This window comes from Schizosaccharomyces octosporus (genome assembly GCF_000150505.1).
Source record: "Schizosaccharomyces octosporus yFS286 unplaced genomic scaffold supercont6.3, whole genome shotgun sequence".
Lineage (NCBI taxonomy): Eukaryota > Fungi > Ascomycota > Schizosaccharomycetes > Schizosaccharomycetales > Schizosaccharomycetaceae > Schizosaccharomyces > Schizosaccharomyces octosporus.
Window position 1 is genome coordinate 76,294 of NW_013185621.1, and position 18,352 is coordinate 94,645.

Below are 18,352 nucleotides of genomic sequence, written 5' to 3' on the forward strand. Positions count from 1 at the left end.
ACGAGCATAAGCATTTTTCAATTATAAGTTATATTTTCCAAATATAATCTAGATAACTGGGAATTAAGAATGCACTCGGGATAAAATGCAGATAGTCTATACACATTAAGCCATCAAGATGACAGCCAACAAGCAAGTGGTCGTGATCATTAAGGACAACGGTTTCATAGAAGATCCCTTAGACTCGCGCGAACTATGTTTGCCGGTAGAGTACGCGGTGCTTTTTGTATCAACCGTAAACGTAGAAGAACCGCTTGTATATGTTCTGTGATGCGTAGTAACAGAAGCGAATGTTGTAGGTGATGCAGATGAAGAGCTAGAAGTAGAACTAGCTGTTGATGAAAGTGACTCGGACAATGAAGAGGTTGGATAAGAAGCTGAAGAAGAGTATATACTCGTAGGTGTTCCCAAGAACTTTCCGAATGAAGTCAAACTAGCCTCTGGGTAGTAGACTTGAGGCATGCCAGTAGTTATTGTAACTTGCAAAGTACCAGAAGAGCCCACAGTTGCGGTTGTATTGCTTAAAACTTCACGAACCACCGTTCCCTCTTCAAAATTGGAACCAACATCGTAAGCAACTTTGTCGGAATTTGATTCAAAATTTGAATAGACACCGAGAACGTCTCCCTTTTGAACGAATGAGTAACGTAGTTCATTGTTCAAATACTGGTGATTAGTCGTCGTCCAATTTTTATTGTCATGCATAGCTTGCTTTCGTAATGCAATGACTGTACGAATTAACTGATAAATAGGTGAGCTGTTGTTATATCCGTAATTCCATAAAGCTTCACGATTATCAGAAGTGCCGGCACCACCAGTCAAATGTTGCTCCTGCCCATAATAAATGATTGGAATGCCAGTATGAAGAAGAAGGAACACAATGGCTCCTTTGTTTTGCGATTCATCATCTGTAATGTAAGGATAACGGGGTAAATCATGATTTTCCAAAAAGTTAGCAACAATGGACATATCTTGGCCGGAACAAGCCTGCTGAAACTGCATATCAATTTGCTGAAGGTATTGGAAAGCAGCGCCGGTATTGTTGAAAGCAAACTCAATTCCTTGTCGAATCGGATAGGTGGTGATACTATCAATTTGGTTACGAACAGAACAAGCAATGTCTGGGTTGTAGGAAAACATTTCACCAACAGAAAAAACACCAGCGGAATTTAGATAATCAGGGAAGAAATTAGGGTTCATTTGTTTAATAGCGTCCACACGGATACCATCAATACCATAGCGACGTACAACGTCGTGGATATGTTCATTGAGATAATTAGACACCTGCTTTGATTCAAGATTCAAATCGGCAAGGATAATTTCATCATCACCAGCCCAGCAATCTTGAATCTCAGTGTTATTTGTGCTTGCATAATCGATCCAGCAGAATGGATGGAAATACTCAGAAGAATTAAAAGGATGGAGGTTCGAATAGGTAATGTTATCAGGGGGACCAGGAATAGCCATGGAATTGGCAAGAGCGTCAAACATAACCCACATATCACGATTGTGCATATCATTAATAAGATCAATCAAATCGTCTTCGGAACCCCAATGTTCGTTCAGGCGGGTGAAATCACTATTCCAATAGCCGTGATAAGATTCGCCGTCTTCACCATATGTTCCTTCAACGTTTTTATCGATAGGAGACAACCAAATAGCATTGAACCCCATTTCCTGAATATAATCTAACTTGGATTGAATGCCTTTCCAAGTACCACCGCAGTATTTACTAGAACCCTTTTGACACTCAGGGTTCGAGGTATCGTTGACGGCAAAACGATCCGTCAAAACTTGATAAATGACACGGTCTCGCCATTCTTCAGCGGACTTAGCCAGTCCTTGCTGCACTCCGCTGAAAACGCTCAAGGCAAGCAACGAAAACTGTAACAATCCCATCTCGAAAAAGAAAAAAAGAAAAGAAAAAAGAAAAAATTGACAATAAATGAAAGTGTTTGACAAGAGTAATTGAAACTAATATGAACAGAGAATCAAACCAATGCAATACCAAAGAAACAACCGAATGCGAATGCAAGGAAAACGATGTAAAAACGAAAAGAAATGAAATGAAATGCAAAAAAATTCAAACAAAATGCAAAGAACCAAGAAAATTCCCTAAAAGATGAGGATATCGCAATAAGAAAATAAGAAAAATAAGGAAAGAAAAATGATTCAAAGGAAAGACATGTATCTAAAAAGAATAAAAGAATAAAAGAAAAAAATATATATAGATACGTCTCGGGGACTAACCCAGTATGTGCTTTATTACAGCGTAACAAACTTTACGAGCCAAATTTAGTAGGGACTAGAAACAGCGAAAAGTCGTATACCGAGATGTCAAAGTAGTACTTATATAGCTTGAAAGGACGTTGACTTTGAATCGGAAAAAAGGTTAGTAACATACACAAGTTGTAAACAATAAACCAATCGAATACTAAATAAGGCGAAGGAAGAACTAGTTTGTTCGGGCCGACTCGTTCGGTTTTATCGAACCGAATTATGCCGGTTGCATGGCTTGCTGACAAACCGAGAGTATAATACCTCGTAAAAGTAAGTTTAAACAAAAATATTGCAATTCGACCAAATTCTGAAATTTATGAATTTTGTTTCCCGCAAATAATTTAATATTCAACAGTTCCATCAAAGAGGAATCAGTTCGACCTGTACTGGCAAAAACAAAAAGATCAATGGTAACCGGAAAAAGTCTTGTATTCCAAGAAAAATAAAAAATGGAAATTCCCCCATTCACCGACGTTATACCCTCGGAGAATATACTAATCCCGAATGGCCAGCCATGCCATATATGAAAAACAAGATTGAAAGAATAGGACTTTGAAACGACAAATGAGTTAAATTTGATCTTGCATTCCATCTTGCTTATTGAAAAGTTCAAAATTTAACGAAAGAACAAGAATCATAGTGTCGCATCGTGTCGCGTCGCGTCGCATCAGTTTTAAGTAGTAGTAGTGAGTAATCCTTCAGCATTAAATCGCCGCTTCATTTCCCATTTGAAGATGTTTTTTTCACAGTTTTTTGTAATTTTTATTTAAAAACAAACCGTAGGAATGTGAAAGCGAGAATTCACACTTAAAAATGTGTGTTGGCGAGTTTCACTTCATGTACCGATTATATATGGTGTAGTATGTATTGGTAGAATATGACTCGGACCTAATGTCTTTAATTGAAACAAAGAACTTTGAAAGGAATCGAAACGATGAAAATCGGTAAATAAGTTTGCGTAGTACAGTAAACATGATTATTCATTTAGCAACAAAATTCCGAGTTCGGTATTTACCAGCTGTTGCCATAGTTAAGTAACTTTGGGGAATGTTTATTTACTGTTAAACAAAAAATGCCGAGTTTACAGTAGAGGGAGTGATCCAAAAAATAAATGATCGCTTTTCTTTGATTTTATTTTATTCTTTTTTACGATTTAATTTGAATGAAATACGGCGCGGAAAATTCATTTCAAGTATGATCACTTGGATTTGCTAGCCTTAGTATGTACCACTCTCACTGCCACAGGATTTCAGCGTTGTTGGTCGTTTTCCTACCTTTAGACTCTTAATATACCAAATTATAATTGTTTGGATAACTATTTCGAATAAAAAATAAAAAATCAGTTGTATCCGCTAGAAGCAATTAACGACTAGAGTGGCCGCGTCTATGGTAACATATCAACTTACTGACCAGCAAAAGGGAGAATTGCAAATACAGGATTCTATTATTGATGGAAAACAATTAAAAGAATGTCTATCCAAACTTAGAAAAGAAAACAAAGATGTTGACTTGAAGTCATATATGCGAGGAATTCAACTTTCGTCCTTTTGCGTGCCCCGTTTCGATCATCATGATCAGCATGATGCTTCTCAAGACAAGATAGGAATTCATGAGCTAAGGGAAAAAAGTCTTTACGATGGAATCCAGCTACTACCATCGATGGCGGGTATTTCACCCGATAGTCAACTGCTGGAAAAAGCTGAAAATAAAAAAGCAAAGAATCAGCTCAGTGCCATTATCAATATTTTTTTTACTGTTGTAGGAAGCACTTTTGCAGTGTGGTATTGTACTTCTTCGTTTCAAATCGAAAAGGTAAGTTTGTGATAATGATCCTTTTGAATACTAACTTTCCAAAGAGAGTGGCTTTATGCGGAATTTCTTCTTTACTGGTTCTAATTGCTGATACATTTCTTTACATTCGATTTTTATCTTTACCACCCGTGCAACCACCCAAACACACCAAAGGTGAAATTGTCTATACGTGGAGTACCAACGATCCGCTTAGTGAAGACGATGAAATTTTATCCTTTTTAAATGGCCCTACTCCAATCAAGGAGAAAAAAAATAGTTAGATTTCATATCGACGATTCGCCGAGAAGGCGAATGCGTCGTTACAGTCCTTAGCCCGGTCATTGTAGGTTAGGTTTACTTTACTCTCAATTGGTCACGTTTTGAGTAAACATATATTATTCTACGCTGTGATGATCTCTTTCTCTGTCTATCTCTCTCTCTCTATATATATATATACTGCTTTTGTCGCTGTGAGGCCAATGTCAACCGGCGTGTTTTGTTCACTATCAGAGAAAAGGAAATGCCTATTCAGTCGTTTAGTTTACGATTCACTAAGTATTTGTCCTCCAAAAACTAAAAGTACAAAGCAAATGAACAATCATATGAATCATAGTATGAGCGCCTCCATTGCAACTATACCTTTTGATTAACCTGTAGCAGGCGAAGTGGCTCAAATGTTTTGCTGTCATCGAGCATATTTCCTCTCTACTTCTGTTGTTACTGAGCACAATTTCTAACCTATTTTAAAAAGATGAGTTGAATCTAAAAGACGTTGCTGTTAATATTATGACAGCTTTCTACGAAAATGCTTACTTTTCACGACAAAAATCACATGAAGATGTTAAATTATACGAAAAAAAGTTTATTACCTCGGTTTATTAAGATTAAAAGTCGTAAAGTATCATTAAATCATAAGCCTTCAGAGTTTATGCTCACTTATTGGCTGGCTCAAACATGTGCTTGTTGCCTTGGTTCACGCCCTTATTTTGCGTTTTAGCAACTTTCTCTGCTTCTTTTTCGGTAGCCTCTTGAATTCGAGATCCCAATTCAGGGTGAACTCTTGTAAATACCTTATACTGTCGTTGTCTTACCACTGGAACCGCCTTGGACAAATGGCTAGCAACATTTTTAACAAAGTTGTCTTGTTGTCCAGGTTGCTTTCCTAAAACTCTTTCCCAGAAAGCTCTGGGTTGTTCAAAATCAACATCAGTAATCTCATCCATGTGATAAGTGACTTGGCCAACCCACTTTTCGTGCTTCTCGTTTGGCTCGTGGTACTCCTTGGCCAAGGGTTGCAATGAAGAAGGGTAGTTGGGCATACTGCCTTGGTTGTCAGTTACGTTCATGGGTCCGTCACGAGAATAGTTAAAGACGGGACATCTAGGCTTGTTGACAGGAATTTGTTCAAAGTTGGCGCCCAAGCGGTGACGATGAGTGTCGGGATAGCTGAACGTACGGACTTGCAAAACAGGGTCCGGCGAAATATCCATACCCGGTAACATATGAGAAGGAGAGAAGGCCGCTTGTTCGATGTCGGTGAAGAAATTCTTTGGGTTTTGATTTAAAGTGAAGCGGCCTACCTCTTGCATGGGAACATCTGCATGAGGTATAACCTTGGTAAGGTCAAAGATGTTATATCTGTACTTCTCGGCTTCCTCGGGAGTCATAACTTGAACGTAAAGAGTCCAGCTTGGATAGTCACCACGCTCAATTGCATCAAAAAGGTCTTGGCGTGCAAAGTCTGGGTTTGTTCCGTTCGTTTCTGTAGCCTCTTCATTTGTCATTCCCTTCGTTCCTTGGTCGCTAAGGAAGTGCCACTTACAGTAGTAGAATTCACCTTTATCATTGACAAATTTGTATGTATGGCTCGAGAAACCATCCATAAATCTGTAGCCATAAGGCGTTCCACCGAGGTCAGAAAATAGAATCATAACTTGATGAATTGATTCTGAGTTTTGAGACAAATAATCCCAATAAACCGTGTTATCTCTCAAGGAAGATTGAGGATCACGCTTTTGAGAATGGATAAAAACAGGGAATTTGGCAGGATCTCTCAAAAAGAAGGTAGGAGTATTGTTGCCAACCATATCGAAAATACCGTCTTCCGTATAAAACTTGAGGGCGAATCCACGAGGATCACGATACATATCGGGAAAACCTTGTTCTCCGCTAACTTGAGAAAATCTTGCCAGCATGGGTGTCTTTTTTCCGACCTTAGAGAACATATTCAATTTCGTATACTTTGTTATATCATTAGTTACTTCGAAAGTACCAAAAGCACCAGAACCTTTTGCGTGCACAACTCGTTCCGGAATCCTCTCACGGTCAAACTTTTGGTAGAGATCAATTAAATGAAAATCCTGCAACAAAACAGGACCTCCCTCCCCAATACGAGCACTGGCAAGAGGGTTATAAATTGGACATCCTGTACTAGTTCTGTACACGGGAGCGCTTTCGCCTTGCACTAATTTCTTGGCTTCTTCCATCATTTTGATAAGTCTTTGGTAAATACGAAGATTGGATATGAAGGTCGTGGACAATCTACATATATATTAAATTATTGCTTATTTTAAAACGTAATTCTTCAAATCACATTGTAATTTTGCCTAATGTAAACACTTTTGTCATTGAAACGTATAATTGCGAAGCATACGATTGGGCTACATCAAGCTATAAGATATGTCATTAATGGCCATCATATTACGTTTAAACCCGAAACTTGCAACTGACGGTGTATAGTAGAAATTAAATTTACTTCAGTTCTTGTAATTCATTATGAATAAACAGAAAAAATCTCAGACGGAATCATCTTCCTCAGCTGCCGATTGTTCAGTCAAGCTTGCTCGTGTTTTGTCCATCAACTCTTACACTTTAGAAATTCATTAGCGTAATATTATTAGTATAACTTCTTAAACGCGTAGATTGCTCTTGTAGCTCAGTGGTAGAGCGCTTGCCTAGTAAGCAAGAGGCCCAGTGTTCGAGTCACTGCTGGAGCATTTTTTTTTCAAAGTGTTTTAATAGTGTATATAAAGATTTTTGAATAATCAAAACGATCAAAACGAGTAGATATAAAAACTTAATCTTTTATTCTTCGTTGTCCCTGAATTTCAGTTTGCATTGCTTTTTATTATATATATATAAACATTCACTGTCTTGTACTCTAAGAGAATCGTATTCTGTTAGAAGATCGCAATGTGTTTAATCCGTCCATGGAATCATTCTCTGTCACTCTTTTTGCCTTTTTTTTTATAAAGAAATAACGAAGTATAGATAATCCAAATGCATTTTTTTTGGATTTTACTCATCTGTTTTCTAGCATAAATTGAAGTATAAACAAACAAAAGTAACGTTATCCAGGTAACAACGTTTAGGTCAGAAAATTTCTTGCTCACGCTGAATCTTTGAAAAAGCTAAACATATAAAGAAAATCTTAATAAATAGAAAAAAATGACTCCATCAACGGAGAACGGAAACCAAATGGACAGGACGTTTGGAACTAGTCGTCGTAGATCCAGAATCGAGCATCGTCCTACTGAGTTCCTAAATGAATTGAGACCTGAAATAGAATCTATCAGGGAAGAAAATGATATGAACACGTATAGCAAACATAAAAATGAATATTTTTTGTCTACGAATGAATGGGATAATAGCGGCGCGCCTAGTTTGACAGATGTGACAAGTCATGTATCTACTCACTCCAAGAATGATAATGCAAACATGATTCCTCCTAAGCGTTCGATCGCTCTAATTTTGGTTAATAGTATCATGTCCGACATGTCTTTTGGTGTCGCTTTACCAACATCTCCTTCCTATACTCAGAAACTTGGAGGTACAGATGCATTTTCTGGTTTGGTAGTGGGAATTCCAACTCTTATCTCATTACTGATGCTTTATCCTATGTTATTGTTTGCAACACCAAAGTCTGCGAAGGGGTACACGTTGTATTATCGACCAATGCTGGTTTCTGTCTTTGCTCACAGTGTCGGACATTTGTTATATTGCATGGCCGATCAAGCAAATTGGCTATATTTAATTCTCATTGGCCGTATGTTTAATGGTATCGGGTTTACTATGTTTTTATATCACAAAAAGTACACAACAGACAAATTACTCGTTGGGCAGAATCGTCGAACGTTTCTAGCAACTCTGAATATCCTGGCGCAAACATTGGGTTTTATGGCTGGTCCTTTCTTAGGTGGTATTTTGGCGAAAGGTACAAGGAACTTGGAAAATCGCGTTTTTAACCAATACACTGGTGGCTCATGGTTCATGATGTATATATGGATTCTTTTTGGTGTGTTTTTGGTCATTTTTTACAAAGAAGTGTACCCCAAAGACGATCATACAGTTTTGGAAAAGCCTGTTGACGTTGATGAAAATAGCGGTCCATTGTCACTCAGACATATATATTTGCTCTCTTTTCTTGGTTTGGCTGCTTTTGTATCATACTTTAATATTTCTGGCTATCAAACCAGTATACCGATTTACGCGAATAAGCTGTACAACTACAATGCTTACCAGTCTGGTAATTTTATTTCACTAGCAGCATTGGTCATTTCGCCCTTTGTCTTCTTTAGCACCTTCCTTTCACGCTGGTTGGAGGATCGACATATCATGCTTATCGGATTCATCATTGGAATCATTGCTCTTGTGTTGCATTTGGTTTTGGATACTCTTCACAAAATACCTGTTCAAGCGTATTTTGTCTTATATTCAATTATGATGTATGGATTTAGCATTGGCTCGGCGCCTTTGGTTTCATTAGCTTCCAAACAGATGCAACCTAAGTATCATGTTTTGAGCAGCGTGCTATTCCAGGTGGGATTGTCCCTTTCCAACACTGTTGGTGCGATCTGTGGTGGTGCTATTTACAGCATAACGACAGTTGGTTTTATAGGCCTTTGTATAGGACTATCTGTTGTTTCATTCATACAATTTTTGACTTTGTGGAATTCCATGAAGCTGAAGTTGAATTAGGACACCGCAAGATTAGGAGATTTGAAAATTTGTTGTAATTTTTTGCAGTATATACCGATGATTATAGTTTTTGCAACTTTCCGGTTTTTCTTACACGGCGCTGCACAATCTATATTGAAAACGGTCTTTCACTTCCAGCTATTCTGCTTTCAGGCATGAAATGACTGACAATTTCAGGATTCATTGTCCGTTAAGGCAAATGAATACGGATGAAGAAGGATGTCCTATTCGCATAATTTTCGGTACATCCTAAACATACTTTTCATGGAAACCCATGTTTACAGCGAAGTATGATTGTTTGTGGAGGTTTGAAGGATACTATAGAAAAAATTGGTAATTTTTGGTTTTGTGGGTTTGGTTATTATATACGGGTATCAACTATTTACTTAAATATAAGGATACACTGGTTATGCAATGTATCTTTTTTTTTTTTTTTTTTTTTTTTTTTTTCATTATAGTTAAATCATGGAACGGTACCATGTTATCATATTATTTAGAATAAAAGAACCGGAATAAAAAGTTATGACTATAGTTTGCTTGAAATTAACGAAAAAAATTGGACAATTGTAAGCTAATAGATAATAGCTAAGAAAGACTTAAATTTTTAAGCTTGATGTGTAAGCAAGTTTCTCATTTTGGGAGGGAAACCAAATGCAACAAGGAATAATGATTTCAATGATATAGAGAAGGAGCTTTAACAAAAACTCAATGATACGCGCAGATAAACTTTCACCTAAAAAGGGTGTCAAAATTATCCTGGGTTGAAGAGCAAAAACAGCAATACAATAAACAAGGGAACGTTTACAAACCTTTGCAGAGGATTCAGACTTGGTATTTAATTGTTTCCATTCCTTATAAAACACAAGTATCGAAGACAACCAAAAAGCATTGGAAACGCTGGTAATTAGCCATAGACTAAGTTGTTCGATATGGATGGAGAATATGTCGGTCAGTGAGGAGAGAATGTTCAAGAACACTAAAATAGAAAACCCACCAATAGCCATGAATAAAAATTTGTATTGAACAAACTGCACAGGTCGCCAAACCCCAATACCAAAAGAGCCAAGGAAAAGGAGTAGACAATGAATAGAAAGCTCAATCGGGTAACTGATTCCACTGTAGAGATCCTCATCATGATCTTCAACAGTGATTCCAATAGCTTTAGCGATAATATATACTAACAACCCATACTGAATAGGCAATATTTTCGCCGGTTGGGAAAGGAGTAAGTAGATCCAAATACAAGCTACGAAAAATAAGAGACCTGTAAAAATTAATGGAGCAGACCGGAGAATAAGCATGAGAGTCGATTCATTCGCAAGAAAATCGACATAATCATAATCATAATCATAGTAGTAAACCCAAGAATCAATAGCAGAACCCAAGCTTGTCAAAGGTCTCACAGCGTAACAATAAGTACCAGATTCATTTATCTTCAGGTTGTCCTCCTTGTAAGTTCCGTTGAACGGTATTATATTGTTCGCTACCGAAGTTTTGTTGCAGTTGAATGGTCCGGTCCATTCATCTCGCTTCTCCTGAGGAATATAAAAAACAGCACTAAGTCGGCCCAGAGCAAGCTCTGAGGGAAATGCAAAAAGAGATTTCATGCCTCCTAAGGATCCCAAAGCACACTCCTCGTCCTTCACATTAAAAACTGTCGAGGCCGCTGGTTTGTCATCTCCATGTGTACTATAGTGAAAATAAGCTTTAGTGTTGTTTGACTCGACTTCAACATATCCACAACTTATTCTGATCCGATTCTCTCTAAAGTCAGGATAATAAGGAAAGTAAGCACTACTCAATTGCAAGATACAGTAGACAGAAATCAGCCATAATAGCCAATTCTTACAAGAAATAAAGCCCATCTTTATTTTTTGGTCCCTATTTCGTTGTTGGTAGAAGCCAGAAAAGAGAAACGTACAGATCAGTTTTAAGTGGGGTTAGAACGTAACGGATAGATAGTTGTTTTGATTCCAGAATCAAAACATTACACCAAAGCACTATGAGTCGGTTTAAGCGCGTAAAGCTCTATAGATCCACCTGTAGACGGTTTCTTCTTCTACCATGTCCGGATTCCTTTGGATGCACGCATAAAAAGAAAGCCATCATCCTTGCATTCCTAAAGTATCCAAGACTAATCCATTAGATGATTTAGCTGTTCCTACAGACAACCTTTCCATCAAACGGTTCTCCTTCAAAGTAGTCCATTCCTTATTTATTCTCTTCCTACATCAGAAAAGGTCAATTATTTCTCCTTAATACGATACTTTCAGGATAATAAGAATTTGTTCCTTTTGTACTTTTAACGAAAAGCAACGCAACGTGTTAATAAATATTACCATATACAAGCAAACTAGCTTATATCATTTATGATATACAAAGACAACCACAGTATTCCCCGAATTCCACCGAGTCTTCGTCATCCTATCAGATCAAGCTTTGGTGAAATTTTTTTTGATGAATCAAGTGGAAAAGCAGGTCATGCATCATCGATTGGTGAAAACCATGAGCAGTGGAACAGGAAGAACTGAGAATAAGCACGGGATATTCCCAACCCATTCATTGATGTTGCTTTACGTCACCAAAAGAAACGCAAAGAAAATCCACCAAGTGTGTCATTTTCATATAAAAATGGGCGATATGGCACAGGTATCTCAACTTCAACAAGAACAAGCTTGTTTTATCTATCTAACATAGTTTATTAACCATGGTCGCTGTTGGAATGCCTTTGCCTAAAGTCACCCTCTGGGAAGACAAGCCTAACCAAAACGTCGACTTGCCCACTCAAGGCAAGATCGTTGTTGTTGGTGTCCCTGGTGCTTTCACTCCTCCCTGCTCCTCTCATGTCCCTGGCTATGTTGCCAACGAGAAGGGTTTCGAAGCTAAGGGTGTAGCTGGTATCTACGTTATTGCTGTCAACGATGTCTTCTGCACTGCTGCCTGGAAAAAGGCCTTGGAAGGCGGTGAACAAAGCAAGGTCCACTTCCTTGCCGACTGGAATGGTCAATTCACCAAGGGCTTCGACGCCACCTTTGACGCCAGCGGTCTTTTAGGTCCTCTCCGCTCTAAGCGTTATGCCGCTATTGTCGAGGACGGCAAGGTCACCAAGGCTTTTGTTGAAAACGAAGTCACTGACGTTAACGTTAGTTCTGCCGACAACGTCCTCAAGTCTCTTTAAATTCTGAGGAGAGAATCGAACTTGACAAAACAGTAGCTGAAGACGCATTCAAAAGCGCTCTAAAATGCCTTTTTTTTCGTCGATGCATTTGACCGACTGTATCATGATATTAATGATGGATAGACGTAATGAATGAATATTGTCTTAGTACGATATATCTTTTTGTAAAGGAAGGTAATATGATTCTGTGTGAATTTGGAATGCTTCGACATTGTTTGTCAGTAACTTAAAACTGTAAGAAACTAATTGATATATTTAATAAAAAAAACGACTGTAAATATACAGTCAATTGGGGTGGGATGGTAAAGCAACAGTCTCTAAACAAGCTGATAGTAAGACATTTGTAACCAAGCGAAAGGGAGTTACTACAAAGCACTTAGAAAATATTTTCATCTTTGTTTCCTTTGTAAAAATTATTCATTTCATATATACATTATTTTGTGGCAGTGACTAGCTGTTCCTGTACCCTCATTTTGCCTCCACACTTCCAATACACACTTATAGAATATATATATGGCCTATGCACACCAACACCACACCCATACAGGATTTGTTTTTATATGTTCCCATGTAACGAGTTCTTTGAGATCCAAATAGGATAGCTTGTTAATCCCATTCATAAATTTTGTTTTACTTCTCTATGTGGCATTGTCCTTTTGTAAGCAAACGTTGATCCAAGCATAAAACAAAACTAGATTTGTTCACATCCTTCGTGAATTGTTTCTACCTTGTGATTGTTGGATAGTTTATGGATTTTCTACTCTGCGCCATGAAAATCTCTAAAGCGTTGACACTTACCTTTGCAGGAATAATAGTTGTCTCATCTCTGGTGGTGGTCTTTTCTCCATCCTCAAAATCACCTCCTCTTAAATCTTGGTCTAAGCGGCAACTGATTCTCTACTGCGAAAGAAACAGTCTAAGCACGTCCGGCTCGTATATTGATTTACTCACCCGTGTTGAGCAACATCAAAAGTCTCGTGCTTCGACTGGATAAGGAAATTCAAGAAGAAGATATGAATCATTTTAAATTCATTGAATCAATCATTTTGTAGTTAGCACGACCTTGGACTGAGGACATATCCATTCAGTTCTTGCTGATACGAAACAGGACTGTGTCCCATCCACCTTTGTCGGAAAGCAAATGAACCCCGGCATAACATTGTATCCGCTTTTTCCTGATGGCAAATCAGAAAGTGTTTGTCTTCAAGAAAAAGCTGGGTTGCTGAACTGTCGAATTGGTTTCTATCTTTAATTCAGCATCTTCCTTCCGTGAGCTCTGGAAGTGTAGATTTAAACGTAAAGATACATAAATTTTGTTTTGGAACTATCTGTAAAAAATCGTTTCCTTCCAAACAATCGTTAGGTATTATTGTTCAACTAAGGAATATCAGCTCAGTACACCAAAACTGCAGTAGAGTATCCATATTGTAATTTTTTTTCTTTTCCTTCGATAAATCTTGAGTTTCTCCTTTCCCAAAATCTATTTTTTTTTCTGCTTTCAACGTTTACTTCATTTTGGCATTTCCAGTTACCTCAAGAACAGCAAGTTTTCGTAGAGATACACAAAAAATGGATGCTAGACTCAATTACCAATATTCACAAAGAGCAGATGGGTTAAGTAACCCTCTAGCAAAGGCTTTGCTTGCTTTAATGGAGCAAAAGCAATCGAATTTGTCTGTTGCCGTCGACTTGACAAAAAAAGCTGACATCCTTGCTCTCATCGAAAAAATTGGTCCTTTTGTTTGTGTCATTAAGACGCATGTCGATGTCATTGAAGATTTTGATCAAGACTTTGTTCAGCAATTGACCGCCCTTTCCGAGAAGCATCGATTCTTCATCTTTGAGGACCGTAAGTTTGCCGATATTGGAAACACCGTCAAGCTCCAATACTCTTCTGGTGTTTACAAAATTGCTTCTTGGGCTCACATTACTAATTGTCATACTGTCCCTGGAGAAGGCATTGTTCAGGGTTTGAAAGAAGTTGGTTTACCTCTTGGTCGCGGCTTGCTTCTCTTGGCGGAAATGTCTTCTAAAGGAAGTCTGGCCACTGGTTCTTACACAGAAACTACTTTAGAATGGGCTGAAAAACATAGCGACTTTTGCATTGGCTTCATTGCCGGCCGTCGTTTCCCCAATCTTCAGCATGACTTTATCACTATGTCTCCCGGTATTGGATTGGATGTTAAAGGCGACGGTATGGGCCAGCAATACCGTACACCTCATGAAGTTATTGTGAATTGTGGCAGCGATATTATCATCGTTGGCCGTGGAATCTATGGTGCTGGCCGGGATCCCGTAGTTGAAGCCCAACGTTACAAAAAAGCAGGCTGGGATGCCTACCAAGAACGTCTTACCAAAAAATAAACATTTTTTTGACTACAACTGGCTGTGTATCATAAGTTTGTTATAGCACGGATGAACTGGTTGTTTTTTTTTTTACTGAATCATGGCATGATTAATAGTATACTAATAGGATCTTTTTTTTCTTGTTATTGTTTTGGTTGCATGATAGGCTTAGTTTGATATCACCGCTGTGAAAGGGTTTGGCAAGTTTCGGAGGAAAAGTAATATGTACTCAGTCGATGATAAATTCAACAAAATAAGACAATCGCTACCGTTACCTTTTTCCAACAGAGAACCAGTACACAGTTTGGGGACCAGCGGGAGAAAGTTTTCTCTTGTTGCAAAGGCAAATTCATGTAGATTTCAAAGGAAATTAACGCGTTTACGTTTAAAGACCAAGAAGAAACGTATAGGATCTATTTCATTACCCAAAGAAAGCGTACGATGTATGCATAAAACAAACGTAAAATATCTAGTTCTTAAATAAAGAAGCGTAAGAACGTCAAGATGGCACCACCGCACATAACAATCAAAAAGAAAACTGAAAATCCATAGGTTAGTCAAAAAAAGGCAATCAAACTGTTTATAGCAACATACGCGCTATATTACGAGGAATCTTGCTGGGAGGATGCTTAGCAGCTCCATTTTCTTTTGAATTTGTTTTTACCCGACGAGTGACATTCTTCTGAAATTGAGCGTTTGCGCGACGCTGGGCTGGAGTTTGAACGGCCTAAAATTCAAATTAGCATGAATCTATCACGAAAAATAATTCCTCCATGAAAAGAAGAGAATTCATACTTACAGGCATTTTGGTAAATGTGTAATTTAAATCAAATAAAGCTTCCTTCTCTAGAGGATCCTTACGGTTGTTCGTTTCAAAAAGCGCATAGTACGAACAGGCGTGTCTTAATAAATAACGCGTTGAAAGAAACCTCATAAATCTAATACAATATCATATTATTGTAATGTAAACAAAGAAAAAGCGTTCTCAGATATTTGAAAAAGCGGTAGTTCAAATTCGTTGAGCTTAATAGAAAGCATTAGAAATGAAAATAGAAGCAACGACTTGATCTTGCTGAGACCGTCGTTTTGCTTTTGTCATATCAGTGTAGTAAGATAGTTAATAATGTAAAGAAGCATCGCACTTAGCTCTAAAATAGCTGCCATCACTAGCTTTATTGATGCTGGTATACCTACCAAACGATTCGCAGTAAACTTCTTTAAAACCCACTACAGTGAACAAGTTGCTATTGATTATTGTGAAATGCATTCGGCACTCGCCGTAGATACTTTATTTGGATCCTCTGTTCACGGAAACCTCTCATGGTATTCATCATAACCTTTCAAGTAGTAGAAAAAAAACATAAAGTGTACTCTGGGGCGAAAACCCAATCAGGGAAATGAGTTTGTCTTACAAGTATGAACTTGTCTTCATAACCAAAAAGTGCAACGATATTAGACAGTCTATACATTATAAATTACTTCAAATCCCATGAAACCGTGCTACTGTTTATTTTAATATGGAAAAGCTTGATTATGTTGTAATGATTCTATTGAATTTTTAAGTACAATGGCAACCTCATCGGTTTAGGCATGCTCTTATTCTAAACGAATCGAACTAAAATTTTTTTAGAAAATATGAATTTGGATGTGCCCACCTTTTCATGCCAGATCGTTACCACAAGAAGTTGAAATCAAAGAATTGTAGAATCTCCTCCGAAACGCAGTTCATTAATATTAACGAAATTAAACAGAATAAGAAAAAAAATAGAAAAGCATTGAAAACATCCCTTGATTAAAGGGAAAAATCGAACATAGCCAAGTAATTTGTAGGGTTTTGACGATCAAAACATAAAAGATTGATTAGTAAATAAAAAGTTTCACAAATTTTGAAGAAACAAAAAGGTCTTCTAAATGTACATAGACTATAAGGGAAAGATGGATACCCTCCGTAATTTAATTAAAGGGCGAGATCCCACAACAACATTTAAGTATTTAGATGGGTAGAACTTTATACGTTTGAAGATAAAAAAAATCATGCTTAATCTTTTGCATACACTTCCCGTAAAAGTTTGGCAAATACATCCCCGAAATCACGCATAAACACATGTTCACCGAACCGAGCACAAGCAGATCGGGCATTAACGCGCATTTCCTGTTGTTCTTGAGGGCTAAGAGTTAATGCTTTATGGTACGCTTCAGCATATTCTGCTACAGTAGACGCATGAAATCCTGTGGGTTTTCCTATCCAAGGAATGACTATGTCGAACTTGGGCCCACCTGAATTATTAACAACAGGAATTAAGCCAGCCGCCATGTATTCAACAACTCCGATACCAAAGTGTTCATTCCACATATAATTAACCCCTACCGAGCAGGTTCCAAGGTACTCAACCACTTTAGGCCATGGAGCATCTACAATAAATTCAATTTTCTCGAATACTTTAAGGTCTTGAGCAAGTCCTTTCAAAGATTCTACTAGCTTTATATCAGTTTCATTGCGTACACTTCCAACAAGTAAAAGTTTAGCAGGAGACTCTGGATGTTGTTGTACATATAGAGCGAAACTGCGAAGTAAATCTTCATGATTCTTTTCCGGGCGATACTGAGCAAGATATAGTAAGTTTGGTTCCCGTGGATGGAAAATATCGACCTTTTCAAGTTCTGAGGTATTGCAAGGCGGAAACACTACAGACAAATTAATGTCTTTACCCCATAAGGATGCAATATGATTTTGTGTCCAGGAAGAATTAGTCATCACAAAGTTTGCATGACGACCTGCTTGGCTGTAAATTTTAGCAAACCATTTCCAATAAGCGCCCTTGACTTTACCAACAAGAGAAACCTTCTTCAGAGATTTCAACATATCGCTGGAAATTGTTGGATAGTGAACATAAGCGCCGACAGGAATATTTAAAAATTCCTTAACAACGACAAAAGTAAAGGCATAACCCATCGTATCTATGAAGATATCAGGAGCAAAACGGCAGATTGCTTCCAAACCCAAAACCATGCTACCCAAAGATTGACCTAGTAATGTGAAGCGAGGCCAAACAGAAGGGGAAACCAAAAAGCGAAGCTTCAAAGGAACAAAAATCACTTTAGAAGCATCCAATTCAATTTCAAACGTCGTCTTAACCCTACCAAGAGCTTCTTCAGAAGATACAGCATCTCCAGTATAGATAAGCGAAATAACATTGGGAAAATCTGTTTGGACAGACTTAACAGCGGTCCATAAAACACGTTCTCCACCTCCTCCGGCATTACAGTAAGGATGGAAAAATCCAACGGTACGAGCAATTTTAGGGACAACTCCCACTTTCTCATATATATCGGCTTTACGTTGAGCTACTCGTTGCATAAGCTTTCGTCCAAAGGCTTGACATAATGCACGACGAATTTCTCGATACACTGCAATGAATGCAATTGCACCCGCAATACAAACTGTAACCAACATTCTGTTCAGTTAAAGAATTATAGAATACAAACACACTAGAAGTATGGAAGTAAAGATAACGATAAATATCAAGGAAAACAAGAAAGAAACGAGAGCCGATTAGCGAGTTCCCTGGTTGCAAGTCAGACTTGCAAAAGAATGACGGCAAATCTACCTGAAAATCGACAGACAAACAAATTCTTTATAGAATGTTAAGAAAGTTGAGTTGAACGAGCTCAGATTCCTCTAAATGAATGATTCTTGAGCAACCCTATCAAAGCGGTGGTTGCTACGACGAAAGCGACATAAGATTGCTCATATTAAGTTTGCATATAATAATAAAGAGG

General features: G+C 37.8%; 10 protein-coding genes and 1 non-coding gene across 11 annotated transcripts; 6 read left to right on the plus strand and 5 right to left on the minus strand.

Moving 5' to 3' along the window:
• Positions 1–17: 17 nt before the first annotated feature.
• On the minus strand, positions 18–1,899 carry SOCG_04780 (alpha-amylase; the record flags this gene model as incomplete). Its single annotated transcript, XM_013165372.1, has 2 exons — positions 18–96; positions 158–1,899. The coding sequence occupies 2 exons, from the start codon at positions 1,897–1,899 to the stop codon at positions 18–20; spliced, it is 1,821 nt and encodes a 606-aa protein (XP_013020826.1).
• Positions 1,900–3,175: 1,276 nt separating this feature from the next.
• On the plus strand, positions 3,176–6,681 carry SOCG_04779 (endoplasmic reticulum membrane protein). Its single transcript, XM_013165371.1, has 2 exons — positions 3,176–4,092; positions 4,137–6,681. Exons 1-2 carry the CDS (start codon positions 3,667–3,669, stop codon positions 4,350–4,352), a joined length of 642 nt encoding a protein of 213 aa, XP_013020825.1. The 5' UTR covers positions 3,176–3,666; the 3' UTR covers positions 4,353–6,681.
• Positions 4,883–6,609, minus strand: SOCG_04778 (catalase). The gene has a single exon (XM_013165370.1). The coding sequence runs from the start codon at positions 6,558–6,560 to the stop codon at positions 5,004–5,006; it is 1,557 nt and encodes a 518-aa protein (XP_013020824.1). The 5' UTR covers positions 6,561–6,609; the 3' UTR covers positions 4,883–5,003.
• Positions 6,682–6,995: 314 nt separating the features above from the next.
• SOCG_16336 lies at positions 6,996–7,067 on the plus strand. The gene has a single exon. It is a non-coding gene; the product is annotated as a tRNA-Thr (tRNA).
• Positions 7,068–7,482: 415 nt separating this feature from the next.
• On the plus strand, positions 7,483–9,478 carry SOCG_04777 (membrane transporter). The gene has a single exon (XM_013165369.1). The coding sequence runs from the start codon at positions 7,519–7,521 to the stop codon at positions 9,046–9,048; it is 1,530 nt and encodes a 509-aa protein (XP_013020823.1). The 5' UTR covers positions 7,483–7,518; the 3' UTR covers positions 9,049–9,478.
• A 7-nt stretch (positions 9,479–9,485) lies between these two features.
• Positions 9,486–14,716, minus strand: SOCG_04776 (uncharacterized protein). The gene has a single exon (XM_013165368.1). The coding sequence runs from the start codon at positions 10,911–10,913 to the stop codon at positions 9,645–9,647; it is 1,269 nt and encodes a 422-aa protein (XP_013020822.1). The 5' UTR covers positions 10,914–14,716; the 3' UTR covers positions 9,486–9,644.
• Positions 11,675–12,466, plus strand: SOCG_04775 (thioredoxin peroxidase). The gene has a single exon (XM_013165367.1). It carries the CDS (start codon positions 11,756–11,758, stop codon positions 12,224–12,226), a length of 471 nt encoding a protein of 156 aa, XP_013020821.1. The 5' UTR covers positions 11,675–11,755; the 3' UTR covers positions 12,227–12,466.
• SOCG_05835 (uncharacterized protein) lies at positions 12,763–13,753 on the plus strand. The gene has a single exon (XM_013165383.1). It carries the CDS (start codon positions 12,975–12,977, stop codon positions 13,218–13,220), a length of 246 nt encoding a protein of 81 aa, XP_013020837.1. The 5' UTR covers positions 12,763–12,974; the 3' UTR covers positions 13,221–13,753.
• On the plus strand, positions 13,687–15,268 carry SOCG_04774 (orotidine 5'-phosphate decarboxylase Ura4). Its single transcript, XM_013165366.1, has one exon. It carries the CDS (start codon positions 13,796–13,798, stop codon positions 14,588–14,590), a length of 795 nt encoding a protein of 264 aa, XP_013020820.1. The 5' UTR covers positions 13,687–13,795; the 3' UTR covers positions 14,591–15,268.
• Positions 14,650–16,167, minus strand: SOCG_04773 (uncharacterized protein). The gene is made up of 3 exons (XM_013165365.1): positions 15,372–16,167; positions 15,167–15,299; positions 14,650–15,110 (listed from the first exon to the last, which is right to left on the minus strand). Exons 1-3 carry the CDS (start codon positions 15,375–15,377, stop codon positions 15,049–15,051), a joined length of 201 nt encoding a protein of 66 aa, XP_013020819.1. The 5' UTR covers positions 15,378–16,167; the 3' UTR covers positions 14,650–15,048.
• A 362-nt stretch (positions 16,168–16,529) lies between these two features.
• Positions 16,530–18,147, minus strand: SOCG_04772 (alpha-1,2-mannosyltransferase Alg11). Its single transcript, XM_013165364.1, has one exon. The coding sequence runs from the start codon at positions 18,024–18,026 to the stop codon at positions 16,611–16,613; it is 1,416 nt and encodes a 471-aa protein (XP_013020818.1). The 5' UTR covers positions 18,027–18,147; the 3' UTR covers positions 16,530–16,610.
• Positions 18,148–18,352: the final 205 nt, after the last annotated feature.